The sequence below is a fragment of the Eschscholzia californica genome, unplaced genomic scaffold (genome assembly GCF_041429995.1).
Source record: "Eschscholzia californica isolate CP2 unplaced genomic scaffold, dmEscCali1.0.p SCAF_3, whole genome shotgun sequence".
Lineage (NCBI taxonomy): Eukaryota > Viridiplantae > Streptophyta > Magnoliopsida > Ranunculales > Papaveraceae > Eschscholzia > Eschscholzia californica.
Genome location: NW_028238420.1, coordinates 1,089,958 through 1,103,879, shown reverse-complemented (window position 1 = coordinate 1,103,879; position 13,922 = coordinate 1,089,958). Strand labels below are relative to the sequence as shown.

The window sequence follows — 13,922 nt, the reverse complement described above, 5'->3', positions numbered from 1 at the left end:
TCTATATTCGGTTATAGAAACATCTAAACAACTGTGGGACACCCTTATCAATAAGTATAAGACTGAAAAGGCGGGTGTCAAAAAGTTCATCGTAGGACGATTCTTGGACTACAAGATGACTGATTCAAAACCAGTTATGACCCAAGTCCAGGAACTACAGAGTCTCCTACAGGAACTACAGGCAGAGAATATGATAACGAATGAACCTTTCCAGGTCCGAGCTCTGATTGAAAAATTACCCACGGGGTGGAAAGACTTCAAAAATTATCTCCGCCACAAGAATAAGGATATGAGCCTTGAAGAACTCATCCTAAAGCTTCGAATCGAAGAGGACAGTCGCACTGCCGAGAAGAACTCTGAAAGACTCTCGAATGTGAACGTCGTAGAGACTGGTCCAAGTAAGAAGCGTAAGCATCTGTCTAAAGACAGAGGAAAGCCGAAGAAAAAGACGAGGTTCGGCCTATGCTACAACTGTGGCAAACGAGGTCATATGGCAAAGGATTGTCGTTCCAAAACCGGCAAAAGACTGAAGAAGTCGAATGACCAAGCCTCGCTGATAGAAGATACCGAAACTCAGAACCTATGTGCTATGGTTACTGAAGCCGAAGAAGTAACTGAGAAACTTCAGAACTTGAACCTCTGTGCAGTGGTATCTGAAGTCAACCTGGTTAACAACCAGAGAGAGTGGTGGGTCGACACCGGAGCAACTCGTCACATTTGTGGTGACAAAGGCCTCTTCTCCTCTTATACCGAAATAGGTGAAGGAGAAACCCTGTTCATGGGAAACGACTCAACCACCCAGGTCAGAGGAAAAGGGAAGATCATACTAAAGTTCACTTCAGGAAAGGAAGTAACTTTGAACGATGTACTTCATGCTCCAGATATCCGTAAGAATCTGGTTTCTGGTTCTCTTCTAAGTAAGAATGGGTTCAAGCTAGTTTTTGAGTCAAACAACTTCGTCTTATCTAAGAATGGGATGTATGTTGGGAAGGGCTACTTATGTGGGGGGTTATTTAAACTAAATGTAACCTCTGTAACGCCAAAGGCGTCTATTATTATTAATAAAATTAATAATTCCGTTTATATTGCTGAGTCCTTTAATATTTGGCATGAAAGACTAGGACATGTGAATAACAAGTCATTAAAGAAATTAATGAACTTAGAGTTAATTCCGAAAGTCGAAATTGATTCAAAACGAACATGTCAAACATGTGTAGAATCAAAGATGACTAAGACATCGTTCAAATTAATAGAACGAGACACAGAACCTCTAGATTTAATTCACAGTGATATTTGTGACTTAAAGATGGTTCAAACCAGAGGTGGTAAAAAGTACTTCATCACTTTTATCGATGACTCCACTCGGTTTTGTTATGTTTACTTACTAAGGAGTAAGGATGAAGCAATCGATAAGTTCGAGCTTTATAAAACCGAAGTGGAAACTCAACTTAATAAAAAGATTAAGGCTTTGAGAAGCGATCGAGGTGGAGAGTATGAATCTCCTTTCGCCGAGATATGTGCGAAGAATGGCATAGTTCATCAAACAACGGCTCCTTATACACCTCAACAAAATGGTGTAGCAGAGCGGAAAAATAGAACATTAAAAGAAATGATGAACGCTTTCTTAATAAGTTCTGGTTTACCTCAGAACTTGTGGGGGGAGGCGATATTATCGGCGAATCACTTATTAAATAAGTTACCCCATAGAAAAACCGGTAAAATTCCATATGAATTATGGAAAGGAAGGATGCCATCCTTTAAATACACGAAAGTGTGGGGGTGTCTGGCAAAGGTATTAGTTCCGCCTCCTAAACGGGTCAAGATAGGACCTAAAACTGTGGACTGTGTATACATAGGGCCCGCAATAAATAGTGGCGCCTATAGATTTCTAGTACAAAAGTCTGAAATCGAAGATATACACGTAAACACCATTCTGGAATCGAGAGATGCTAAGTTCTTTGAACACATCTTTCCTTTCAAACAGAATTCAGAAGTCTTATCTGAAAGTAGAAAACGTGCAAGAGATGAGAAAGAGGAAAATCTAGAAACATCTAAAGAAGATGATATGGAAATCGAGGAAACAACACTCGAACCTCGAAGAGGCCAAAGGACAAAGAAAGCTAAGACATTTGGTCCTGATTTTCTAACCTATATGGTAGAAAATGAACCTCAAACTTTCACAGAAGCAATGGCTACTCCAGAAGCTCCATTCTGGAAAGAAGCTGTTAATAGTGAAATAGACTCCATCATGCAAAATCATACATGGGAGCTAGTAGACCTCCCACCGGGTTGCAAGCCTCTAGGCTGCAAATGGATTTTCAAAAGGAAATTGAAAACGGATGGATCTATAGACAAGTATAAAGCAAGACTTGTCGCAAAGGGATTCCGACAAAAAGAAGGGTTAGATTACTTCGACACCTATTCTCCAGTTAGTAGAATCACCTCAATAAGAGTGTTAGTAGCTATAGCATCCTTATATAATCTAGAAATTCATCAGATGGATGTGAAAACCGCTTTCTTAAACGGACAACTCGAAGAAGAGATATATATGAACCAACCAGAAGGGTTCATAGCTCCGGGTCAAGAAAAGAAAGTGTGTAGGTTAGTGAAATCACTATATGGGCTAAAGCAAGCTCCAAAGCAGTGGCACTTAAAGTTTGATGACACATTATTATCAAACGGATTCAAGATCAACGAATGTGATAAATGTGTCTATACAAAGATCACTGCGAAAGGATGTGTTATTCTATGTTTGTATGTAGATGACATGCTAATTATGGGAGCTAATTTAGATGTCATTAATACAACTAAACAGATGCTTTCGAAAACTTTCGATATGAAAGATTTAGGGAAAGCAGAGGTCATTCTTGGAATTAAGGTTTCCAAGACGGCTGAAGGGATAAGTTTATCTCAAACGCATTACGTTGAGAAAATCTTAGAAAAATTCAGCAAAGATGACCTCAAAGTGGCGAATACTCCGATAGATCCAAGTATTCACTTAATGAAGAATACAGGGAATGCAGTAAGACAATTAGAGTACTCTCGGATTATTGGAAGTCTAATGTACCTAATGAACTGTACTCGACCAGACATAGCCTACTCAGTCAGTAAGCTAAGTAGATTTACGAGTAACCCGAATAACACACATTGGAACGCCATAACGAGAGTGATACGGTATCTAAGAAAGACGAAGGAGTACGGACTCCATTATACCACATATCCCGCAGTCTTAGAGGGATATGCAGATGCAAATTGGATATCAGATACCGACGACACTAAGTCAACCAGTGGATATGTGTTTACACTGGGAGGGGCTGCCATATCTTGGAAATCTTCGAAGCAAACGTGCATTGCTCGATCAACAATGGATTCAGAATTCATTGCTCTAGATAAAGCAGGGGAAGAAGCAGAATGGCTGCGACAATTCCTTGAAGATATTCCAATATGGCCAAAGCCGGTGCCTGCAATCAACATACACTGCGATAACCAAACAGCGATTGCACTGGCACAAAGCAAGATGTACAACGGTAAGTCTCGACACATTCGTCGGAGACATAATACCGTCAAGCAACTTCTCTCTGAAGGGATCATAACTATAAATTATATAAGATCCAAAGATAACCTAGCGGATCCGTTTACAAAAGGGTTATCTAGAGAGTTAGTAGTTGCATCATCAAGGGGAATGGGGCTAACGCCTAAAGTAAATGAGTAAAGGCATGGTGAAACCCTACCTAGATGACTGGAGATCCCACGATCTAGGTTCAAAGGGCAACTGAAGCTATATCCTGACTCGACAGTAACACTGTAAGAGATCTCTATCTCTTACCCATTCCTAGGATGACAACAGTGTTACCTGCGTTGAGAGGTTAAGCATTAAGCTTTTAATGAATCCGAAAACTTAGAACTTGATTCTAACGTGAGGTATAGCAGGATACCTTATTACGGATAACCTATATGTGTGTGAATTGATGCCGGTTCCGTAAGAAGGTCGTCTAGGCCGACTTCTCTAAAGCACACATGAAATCGGGAATGTTTAGGGCCGAAATGAACACAACCGAGAACCTAAGTTAGTAAGGGATTAGCTGTGTGATAGCTATTTTGGATTACAATTCCCAGGACTCAGTTCAAGACGTAAAGTTCACTGCCGTCCTTGTAGACCTTGTAGTTATTCACTAGGAAAGGTTCAAAGTCGAAAGACTACCTTCTTCCGATGCAGCGAAGTTCCGCTTATGAGCTCTATCAGTGTCAGTCTGTCAGTATAGTATGTCTGCATATATCATAGCATAAAACCTCAAATTTTCATTCATGTGGGGGATTGTTGGAATCGGAGCCTATTTTGGCTCGAGCCGACTCGTCAAACTCAAAAACGGAACGAGCCATTGCGTTCGTCTCGTCGAGCTCTACAATTTAGAGCCAAGAATCACTCGAATCCGATTCCGGATGAATGAGAAATTCAAGGTTAAAGTTTGAACGAAAAATCGGTTGAAATAGGTACTAAATTGTCAAAGAGGACAAGTCACGTTGGGGGGCATTCGCGCGAAGAGAACGCGCTCAGATCTGGACGGTGGGCGTTCATCGCGCGGATTTGCGCGAGATCTGACGCCTGGCGTTCTTTCCGCGTTCGGGCACGCTCCGGGCTAGCATCTAACGGTCAGTTAGTGCATCTGTGGGACAGCTTCGGTTTTGATCTAATGGATCAAGATCTGGCCGCGTTTTCCAGCACGATCTGACGGCCCAAGATGAACCGACCCTCTTTTATTCGGTTATACCCCCTGGTTCCGAACAGTAGTGTTCTTTAACCCAAAAGACACTATACACCTATTCAATTCCTATATAAACCCATCAAACCCACTTCATTTTTCATCAATTCAATTCATTCTCTTCTTCTCTTCCCTTCTAACAATTAGAGGTTCTGGTTAGCCTAGAATATCTAATTAAAGAAGTATTTTCTAGAGGTTCTGGATAGACTAGAATATCTAGAAAAGGAAGAAAGAAGTCTCGAGTGAAATTTGAATTTTAGAAGCATCTAGAAGATCATCCGCATTAGTCCAAGAGCTCATAATACTGACAAAGGTTCGTCCGCTTTCAGAATATAGAAGTACCATCTTAAAATTCTGAAAGGTTAGTCGTTGTATCCCGAAGGCATTCACCCTAACGTTTGGTACTGTTACGGGGGTGTAAAATGTCTTAAGGAAAGAGAATTTATTCTCGCCTCGACTACATATTTATAAAGAAGGAATATTGATATATCATTATTCTGTAATTATTATTTCTCTATAAGTTAGAGAAAGGAAACTCTGTCTAAATCAAGCCAAGACAGAAATCGACTTATCGATTTGATAACCAGAGAAACAACAGCTTAATCTTGGTGGAATTAAAGAGAACCACACGCTTTTGAAGTCAAACAGAGAAAGGCCATTCAAATTTTGTGAGTTCAATCTTTCGTATCACTGACTTATCTAAAAGTTGTCTTTCTCCACAAGTATCCAAGTTTTACAATAAGGCCTTATAAAATTACTTTTAAAAATCTTTGGGGTATTTAGCGATACCCCTTCACCCCTTATGTCTAATTAGGGATGCCTCCTTTTTTAATTGGATATTGGGAAAACTTCCCTTTTTACACTTAAACGTACAAAAATACCCTTATCCTTATTGTTTCTCTTTTATCTTCAATCTCTTATACCTCTTTGATGTTATGTTTACTAACGTATTTTCGTTTCTCATAGTTTTTTTTCTCTTATCCATCTTTTATTAGTTTACCAACAACGTTTATCGAAAATTTTAAATTGATAAATCACAATAATTTGAAATAAAAATCGTAAATGTTAAGAAAAAAATTTAACTTCCCATTTATTTTTTCATTTTACGTTAAAATTGATGTGTCTAGCCAATTTGAAGAAGACCTCTTGATATCTATTGTTTTTTCCATTAATTGTAACTCGTGTACATTCAAAAAATAAATCGGAAGTTAAATTTTTTTCTTAAAATTTACGATTTTTATTTCGAATTGTTGTGATTTATCAATATAAAATTTTCGATAAATGTTGTTGGTAAATTAGAAAAAGATGGATAAAAGAAAAAACTATGAGAAACGAAAATAGGTTGGTAAGCATAACATCGAAGAGGTATAAGAGATTGAAGATAAAAGAGAAGCAATAAAGATAAGGGTATTTTTGTACTTTTAAGTGCAAAAAAGGGGGTTTCCCTAGTATCCAATTAAAAAAGAGACATCCTTAATTGGACATTAGGGATGAGGGGCTATCGCTAAATACCCCAAAACCTTTATATAATCTAAATAATGTGTTTATACCAGTTTATATACTTGTTCAATTTAATAAAATGTTTTTATTGTATAATTTTTTATAGTCGTTTTTAGTAAAAGAGATAGCGACATAAATGACAATACCTCCCATTACACGAAATCAGCAAGTACTTGATACGTGGTTGAATGAAAACTCTTGATGTATTAATGTAATTAATGAATATAAATTGCTAAAAATTGTGTTTATAACAGAAAAATATTTGAGTATATCAAGTGCGGAGCCAGAATTTCGTTTTAGGCAGGGTTGGCTCAAGTAAAGTTTTGTGTATGAAATTTTAGGGCATCATTACTTCGGAAAGATGATGACATTTTTTGTACAACACAATTGCTCATTATTTTGTTAATTCACAATAAAATTTTCTACTTTCTACTGTTAGACATACCAAACTTTGAGAAACGAAAAAAATTTGAAGTTAAGTTTGTGACAAAAACATAAAATCAAAGACGTCAACTCTTTTGTCTTATCAAATAGTTGAAATGAAATATGGTAGATGATTAGACATACCACGATAACTTTGCTAAGAAGTAGGAGAAAGGCCTATGGTTGATGTTGAAGTGACAATAGAAAAAAGAAGATGGAAAAGGAGGAAAGACAAAAAAAAGTGGGGGCTGAAAAGAAAGTCTAGACATAATATTGTCAAAACGACAGTTGATTAAGTGTTAAGGGTAAAATCATAACTTGGTTATAAATTAGGGGCCAAAAGAAGATTATTTTTTATCATAACCTAGGTAACAAAAATATCAAAAGATCTAGCTGATCAGTGACTTTGAACCACTGACATCAAGTGGGTGGGGTTAATGTTCGTTCAGCCGGGCTGCCTCCTCTAGTTGTTGGTAAATTGGTGCGGAACTTATAAGACCTAACCCAGGCTATAGCCAGGGTTAGTCTTCAAATAGTTCCGCCCATAAATTATATAATTTTGCACCTCCTAGGTCGAAATCCTGGATCCGTCCCTGATGATATGAAAGAAGTCAACCGATGTGTTTAGAGAAAGAAAGATAAACAATTACGGTTTGGCGGTCGACCTTTGAAAGGGGCCTTCATTTTGGAAAAAATCTATGTATTGCCTCGCTCTTTTGGACTCCTTTGAGCGTGTATTGTTTGCCCATTTTAGAAACCGAAATAGATTTTGGACCCATATTCCGCCACCATAAATACCCCAAAAAATTGCTTACTATAACTCCCATTTTTCTTCATTTGAAGAACATACTGCAAATGAATATTCAATATATAACAGAGGCCCAGTTTAAAGTTTTAAGAGATTTGGAGAAGCAAACTCTTCTCACTATGCAATGTTGAAAGGGGCTTGAATATGGATTAATGTCTATCCCGGTTGGCAAACTCGAAACTCCTTTTGGCCTGGCCTGTATACTTATGTTTGCCCTAATCTTATAAGTGTTTGTCATCAATCTAAAAATTGTATTCAAAAGTCATTTGTGAGAGGGTTAAGGAGAGGCAGTGGGCTAGGGTAACTAAAACCCTTAAGAAACCTCAGTAATCTTGTTCTTATTTCATAGTGAAAATCATCGTATCATTGTTCTCTGTGGATTAGGTCTGACCAACCGAACCATGTAAGTATCTAGTGTTTGAGTAATTCTTTACTTCTATTATTGCATTTCTTGGTTTGCTTGTTCTTAGTCATAACATGCCATTTAAGTTTTAGATGAATTGAAAGATGGGAAACCTGTTATTAGTACTACAGTTGGGCAACATCAAATGTGGGCTGCTCAGTGGTACTAGTGTAAAGGGCCTCCCCAATGGCTAACTTTTTTTTTTTTTGAATTGTTCAACGTGTGCCTCGAACCCAATGGCTAACTTGAGGTGGGCTAGGTGTGAGTTTCTGATTAAACACTCCTATTGGTGTTGTGGTCGCAAGACCAGAAGCCATTGTTGTTGACATAGATGGTTATGGAAGTTTTATCATAAATGATACTACATAAACAATCAACATTGGTATGGTTGTTCAATGGGAATGTCAATTCTATTAAGCTCATACATATCTTGGAAACCCATCGGATGAGTCTGCAATCTTCTCAAATACGTTCAGATTTGCAGAAGCATGTGAAATACCGATTGCCCGTGTTTCAAAGGTGAGTGAGTTGAGAGAGGCGATATGGAAGTTGTTGAAACACCCGGGTCAGTTATCTATAGGCGTTCTCGTTATTGGTGAAGACGCCCGCCCCAGGGCGATGCACTCAAGTAGGCTACACAAACAAGTCTCAACTGCTTCTCTTCTCCGGATTGGACCATGTGAGTTCGAGCTGAGTAGCGGGCACCTGTGTGCTTGCTTGGTCTCTGCCGGTAGCGAAGAGCAGCATGCTGCTGGCCGTTCTTGCAACCCTAAATGGTCCTTCCTTAACTGTTCTTCTGTTATCTCCATCAGCCATGAAAGCTCGGATTGTTTTCTCTGAAGATGATGAAATTGGATTCTCCTACAACAATATCTGCCAACTCACCAGTGAATCGTTTAATCAATGTCCTATTAATCTTCGAAAAAAAGGATGGTTAGTTAAGATCTGCGATGTTGAAGGCCATGTCAATAGTACTAGTAACCCTAACCCTAATGATGGTGGTATTATAACAAAAGCAAAGTTGAAGTTGGGAGATTGCGTTCTTTGGAATTCAGTAACTTCAGAGGTAATTCAGTTACCTAGTTTGCTTAATTGGATTACTAGTAAATCATCTGAGGTATATTACCTATATCTATCTGTTTTATCTTCTTCTTCTTCTCCTTCTCCTACCCAATTAGGAGGTGATTCTGTTTCTAGGGTTTTCTTACTCTTTAACAGTACTAATAGAGAAAGTGATTATTACTTGCTTCTATATTGCCGACCTGGAGATAATCGATGGCTAAAAAAGAAATTGGAAATTTCATATTGTTCTGTTCAATCCCTAATTTGCATTAGAGATGATAAGTTATATATTATGTGTGATTATGATCGTCATCTTGAAATTGAAATCTTTGATACAACCCTAACTATAAGGAGTTTCAGTATAAAATGGCGAACTCCTTATCCATCAATAGGAGGACATTGTAGTTTTGATCAGTCAGAGTTTGTAAAAGCCGGTGATGAAATATATAGGGTTGTTAAACATTGCTATCCTGGAAATGTCAATGATAAAGTTTTCGAAATACATGTCTATAGGATGAGTATGTCTTCAATGGTTTGGGAAGAGGTTAGAAGTTTGGGTGATTTTGTGTTCTTTCTCGACGAGCCACCAACAACAGCGGCATATTACTCGGCAGCTGATTTTGGTCTTACTAGGGGTTGCTTGTATTACACAATGCAGAATGACAAGAGCTTATACAAATTTGACCTAGAAGATAATAGTATTACGATGTCTCTTAGTCGACCAACTCTATTCTTATCTTCTGCAAACTGGGTTACAACTCCTACATCACTCACAAGCACTACTGACACAAAAAGAAGGAAAGTTATGTTAGCTAAAGCCAAAGAGAAAGAAGACACTATTGTATTAGCACCTAAAAGAAAGACTAGGGCAAAAGATGAAGAAATTAGGGGACCAATAACTTCGGGTATTCTTAATGAGGACATTATGATATCTATAGCAAACTATCTCCATCTCCATCCAATTGATATGGTCAATTTTCGCTCGATTAGTAGATCAAATCGATTGGTTATCCCTCCATTGAATTGGAACTCTCCTTCTGTTAAGTTTGCTTTATCTTTATCTCAATTGCTGGTTTACTATAGAAAAGATGAGACCATCTATAATTTTGTAGACCCCATGCGCACCAACGGTAAGTATGTCATGGAACTATCTAAATTTCTATTAGGTGCTACAATTCGCTTCTCGAAAGGCGGTTGGTTATTAATGTCTAGAGGCTCGGTGGAGTTATTCTTCTTCAATCCTTTCACAAGAAAGAAAATAAAGCTTCCTAAATTCTCCACTGATGTCGGTAAATTATCTACTATGTGCTTTTCATCTTTACCCTCTTCTTCCGACTGTAAAGTTTTTGCCATCACTAAACATTGCACGGCAGTTGAAATATGTGCGATTAGACGGGGAATTTGGTTACGTCGCTCGTTTAGAAGCACTGATGAATTCTTTTTTGAAGACGTTAATGCAGGCCGCCCTTGGTTGGAGAACCATAATTTACGTCCTATCGAGGATGACAAGGAATTCACGCCAAGTCTAAGCAGTCCCGTTTTCTATCAGGGTGCTTTCTATTGTTTAGACGTGAATGGAACTTTAGGAGTTTGTCGTGTGGGCAATAAAGTTGCTTGGGATATTCTATCCGAAATAGAAATACCTTGTAATTTATTCAATCAATGTTTCTTGGTGGAGTGGGAAGAAAATCTTCTCGCACTATTTGTAGGGAATATTGGGCAAACATGTGAGATTTATAGATTGGATTTTTCAGACATGAAGTGGGTTGAAGTGGAAAGTTTGGGAAAACATGCCTTGTTCCTTAGTAATACATCATGTTTCTCGGCGGTTGCACGAGATAGGCAAATGGAGAACAAAATATACTTGTCTAGATTCCTCGAAGAAAGTATTATATATTATTCTCTTGATACAGGTAAGTATCACTCTGTTGGCAGGCAACATTCTGCTAATAATTTTTACAATACAAAAGAATGGTTGGCTTGCAGTTGGATTGAACCTAATTGGTCATAGAATATGGATCAGCAGCAAGTACTTTTCTCGTGGATTTAATTTCCATTAAGTTTTTGTTGTTTATTTACTTCTTAATGCTTAGTTTATAAACAAGTGAGTTACCTTCTTGTTTTTATCAATAACGTATTTCTCTTAATATAGTTATGCTTCAAAAAAAAAACTGTTCTTCTGTTTGGCAAAACATGAACCCAAATTTTTTTTATTCTTGTTTCTTCACTTTCTTGTTTGAGCATAAATTCGATAACATTTTATAGACTTCGAAGAAACACCACAAATCAACAGTTCAAAAATAAAAAAGATCATCCCGATAACGATAAACAGAACTAAAAACTGTAACAAATTCATCACAGCAAGAAGACCCATAAAAAAGTATAAGAATAAGAAGAAAACACATGATTCAACCTGTGAATTTAATCTGCCATTATTGAATTATATTTGTATGTTTGATATGAAATTATGAACAAGGGTTGATATTTAAGGATTGAATCTTGTGCAGTCTCTTCTTATCTCTCCTTGGTTACCAGATTTCACACCTACCCTTCCTAAGTTAACCATTGCTGTGGCAAATGCTGCATTGAAATTGAATGAGTTCTTGGCGAATTCATTCACAGTTGGTTGAGAAGATGGGTCTGTGAATAAAACTTGATCAGAAGTAAATAGTCCTTTTCCATCTACCAAATTTTGGTAATATACATTATCAAATTGTCGTCCAGTTACAGGATCCATATCGATAGCAATAAGCGGGTCAATATCACGAGGACAAGCTGCCATTAGTTGCTGCGCGTAAGTTGGGTCTAGAGATGGATCAATAGGAGAAGACGGAGTAAAAGAGTATAAACGTTTCGAAAATCTGTCACAATGAGAGAAGCCTACTGTGTGTGCACCAGATAGAGCAATCATATCTGTTTGACTTATCCCATTTCTACTGAAAATTGAGTTGAGTTCGTCGAGATTATCATCTGGGTCTGGGAGATTTCCAGCAACTCTTGATGCTTGAGAAATGAAACCATCTAGTCTCCCAAGTTCCACGTTAAACATAGGACCTCCTGACTGTTTCGAGAACATATAACATAAACAAAACAAAGAGAATGGGATTCTTGAGATGGGTTTTGAATCTTCTGATCAATTAGAACTCCACTAGATAAGAATTGAAAATTGAACTTACTAGAGCAACGACATCTCGGGCAGCAATGGCTAAAATATCGGCACATGAAACTACGCCAGGACATGATGCTTCTACCGCTTCTTTAGCTTTAATTACGGTATCGAATCCATCTCCTGCAAGAGACAAATTATCTGCTGCGTCTTTCTCTGCATCTCCATTTGGCGAAGCTATCATAACCGAAGCATCACAACCCTTCAAACCAAAATCAAACAAAAAAAAAACATAAATCTAGGGGATTTTAATTGAAACTTAAAAAAAAAGTTTAAAAGCTTGAGCAAATTTGAAGGAAGCCATTGATGGTTAAGTGCATAATACTTAAAAAAAAGAAAAGAAAACTCCATTACTATATGATTTCCATAACAGTATCTTGATTCAGATCTAACCTCGAAAATCAATAACCTTTCTTATATCTTAAGTAATAGTTTTTCCTTTTTAGAGAAACTATCGTTTATATTACATCATATGTCATAGATAACTATACAGGCTATCGTTCGACCTTCATATTCTAAAGCAAATACACAAGATAGTAGTTAATAAGTTTTACCTCGACGAAGCAATCATGGAAGAAGAGGCGTAAAGTAGCGGGTATAGTGGTGAAAGTCTGACTAATTTTCGTCATGACCGCCTGTCTAACGATTAGTTCAACGGCCGGACAACTAGTACTATAGAAGTTCTCCATTAATTGTGCTTCTCCTTTCCATGAAATTATGAACACCATTAGTAACAAACATATGAATCTCTTTGTTAACTCCATCACCTTCTTCAAAGAAAACCAACTTTAGCTACTCCTACTACTAAGTTGGTTAATTGCTTTTCTCAACTTCAATCTGCCCTTTGCTTTTTATACCAAAAAGATACTATTTTGATTACCATTTCTTTGATAGATACTTGAGGAAGGAGACAGAGGGGCATAAATAGGAATACTTATTCCATTATCTTACTAGCAAATCCAAGCAACCTCATTGTTTTCTATTCAATTTGAATATATTTAGGTTGAGAGTATTAACATATTAGCACCTCTCTAAGATTTTTTTCGAAAACAAACATTATTTAAAGATGACTATTAAGGAAAATGGAGTGGATGTAAACTAAATAATATGTAATAATCAATGCATATCATCAACAATTACTTCGCATACCGAGTCTCAAGTATACTAGTTCAACATATATGCTTACTGCATTCTGCACATTTTCATTTGATTTATTTATTTATTTTTATGTCTATCTATCTAATGAAAAATCGGAAAAAGAACTTAATATATTATCGTCAAGTTCCATTCTATGAAAAAGAAAAAAATAAGACTTAGTTGGATCGGTGTTGGCAAACAACTAAAAATGAGTAGTTTGATAAGGTCTTGTTAAATGTTTATGGGAAATAGTTGAACATCCTCTACAAAGATTCAAAAAGATGTTAAGTTTTGTGGAAATCCCAAGTGCAATTCTTCTTAGACAAGCAAGAAATTGGAAAAAAGTGTATAGTGAAGGTGACCTTTTACCAAATCCATAAATTTTGAAATATTTTGTGTGAAAATTGACATCAATTATATGAATGCAGGTTGGATGGGGTTACTTGTTGTTCCCCCCCTTCTTTGATTTTAAAAATCATCCTTGACTATTTAAAAGGGTCATATTGTATGTGCATATTTCACATGCATGCTTTCAAAAAAAAAATGATATATTTTTCTATTATCTAATCTTTCCAAATTGATTTAGAAAATTAATATATTTGGTCAGCCTAACAAGTTGAGGTTAAGGCCATGACTCACAGAAAAAGTGATTGATTGATTGGT

At 37.0% G+C, this 13,922-nt stretch overlaps 2 protein-coding genes across 2 annotated transcripts; one reads left to right on the top strand and one right to left on the bottom strand.

Moving 5' to 3' along the window:
* Positions 1 to 8,257: 8,257 nt before the first annotated feature.
* LOC147547490 (uncharacterized) lies at positions 8,258 to 11,330 on the top strand. Its single transcript, XM_086667682.1, has one exon. It carries the CDS (start codon positions 8,640 to 8,642, stop codon positions 10,965 to 10,967), a length of 2,328 nt encoding a protein of 775 aa, XP_086523808.1. The 5' UTR covers positions 8,258 to 8,639; the 3' UTR covers positions 10,968 to 11,330.
* Positions 11,331 to 11,372: 42 nt separating this feature from the next.
* Positions 11,373 to 13,311, bottom strand: LOC147547489 (peroxidase 55-like). Its single transcript, XM_086667683.1, has 3 exons — positions 12,677 to 13,311; positions 12,133 to 12,324; positions 11,373 to 12,017 (listed from the first exon to the last, which is right to left on the bottom strand). Exons 1-3 carry the CDS (start codon positions 12,884 to 12,886, stop codon positions 11,442 to 11,444), a joined length of 978 nt encoding a protein of 325 aa, XP_086523809.1. The 5' UTR covers positions 12,887 to 13,311; the 3' UTR covers positions 11,373 to 11,441.
* Between the last annotated feature and the right edge of the window lie 611 nt (positions 13,312 to 13,922).

Bases quoted from the DNA above. Each gene is read 5' to 3' on its own strand.
- LOC147547490 (XM_086667682.1), top strand. From the start codon at position 8,640: ATGCTGCTGGCCGTTCTTGCAACCCTAAATGGTCCTTCCTTAACTGTT.
- LOC147547489 (XM_086667683.1), bottom strand. From the start codon at position 12,886: ATGGAGTTAACAAAGAGATTCATATGTTTGTTACTAATGGTGTTCATA. The intron at 12,325-12,676 runs GTAAAACTTATT...TTTGGTTTGAAG, and splicing joins TCCATGATTGCTTCGTCGAG to GGTTGTGATGCTTCGGTTAT. The intron at 12,018-12,132 runs GTAAGTTCAATT...TTCTCGAAACAG, and splicing joins CCCGAGATGTCGTTGCTCTA to TCAGGAGGTCCTATGTTTAA.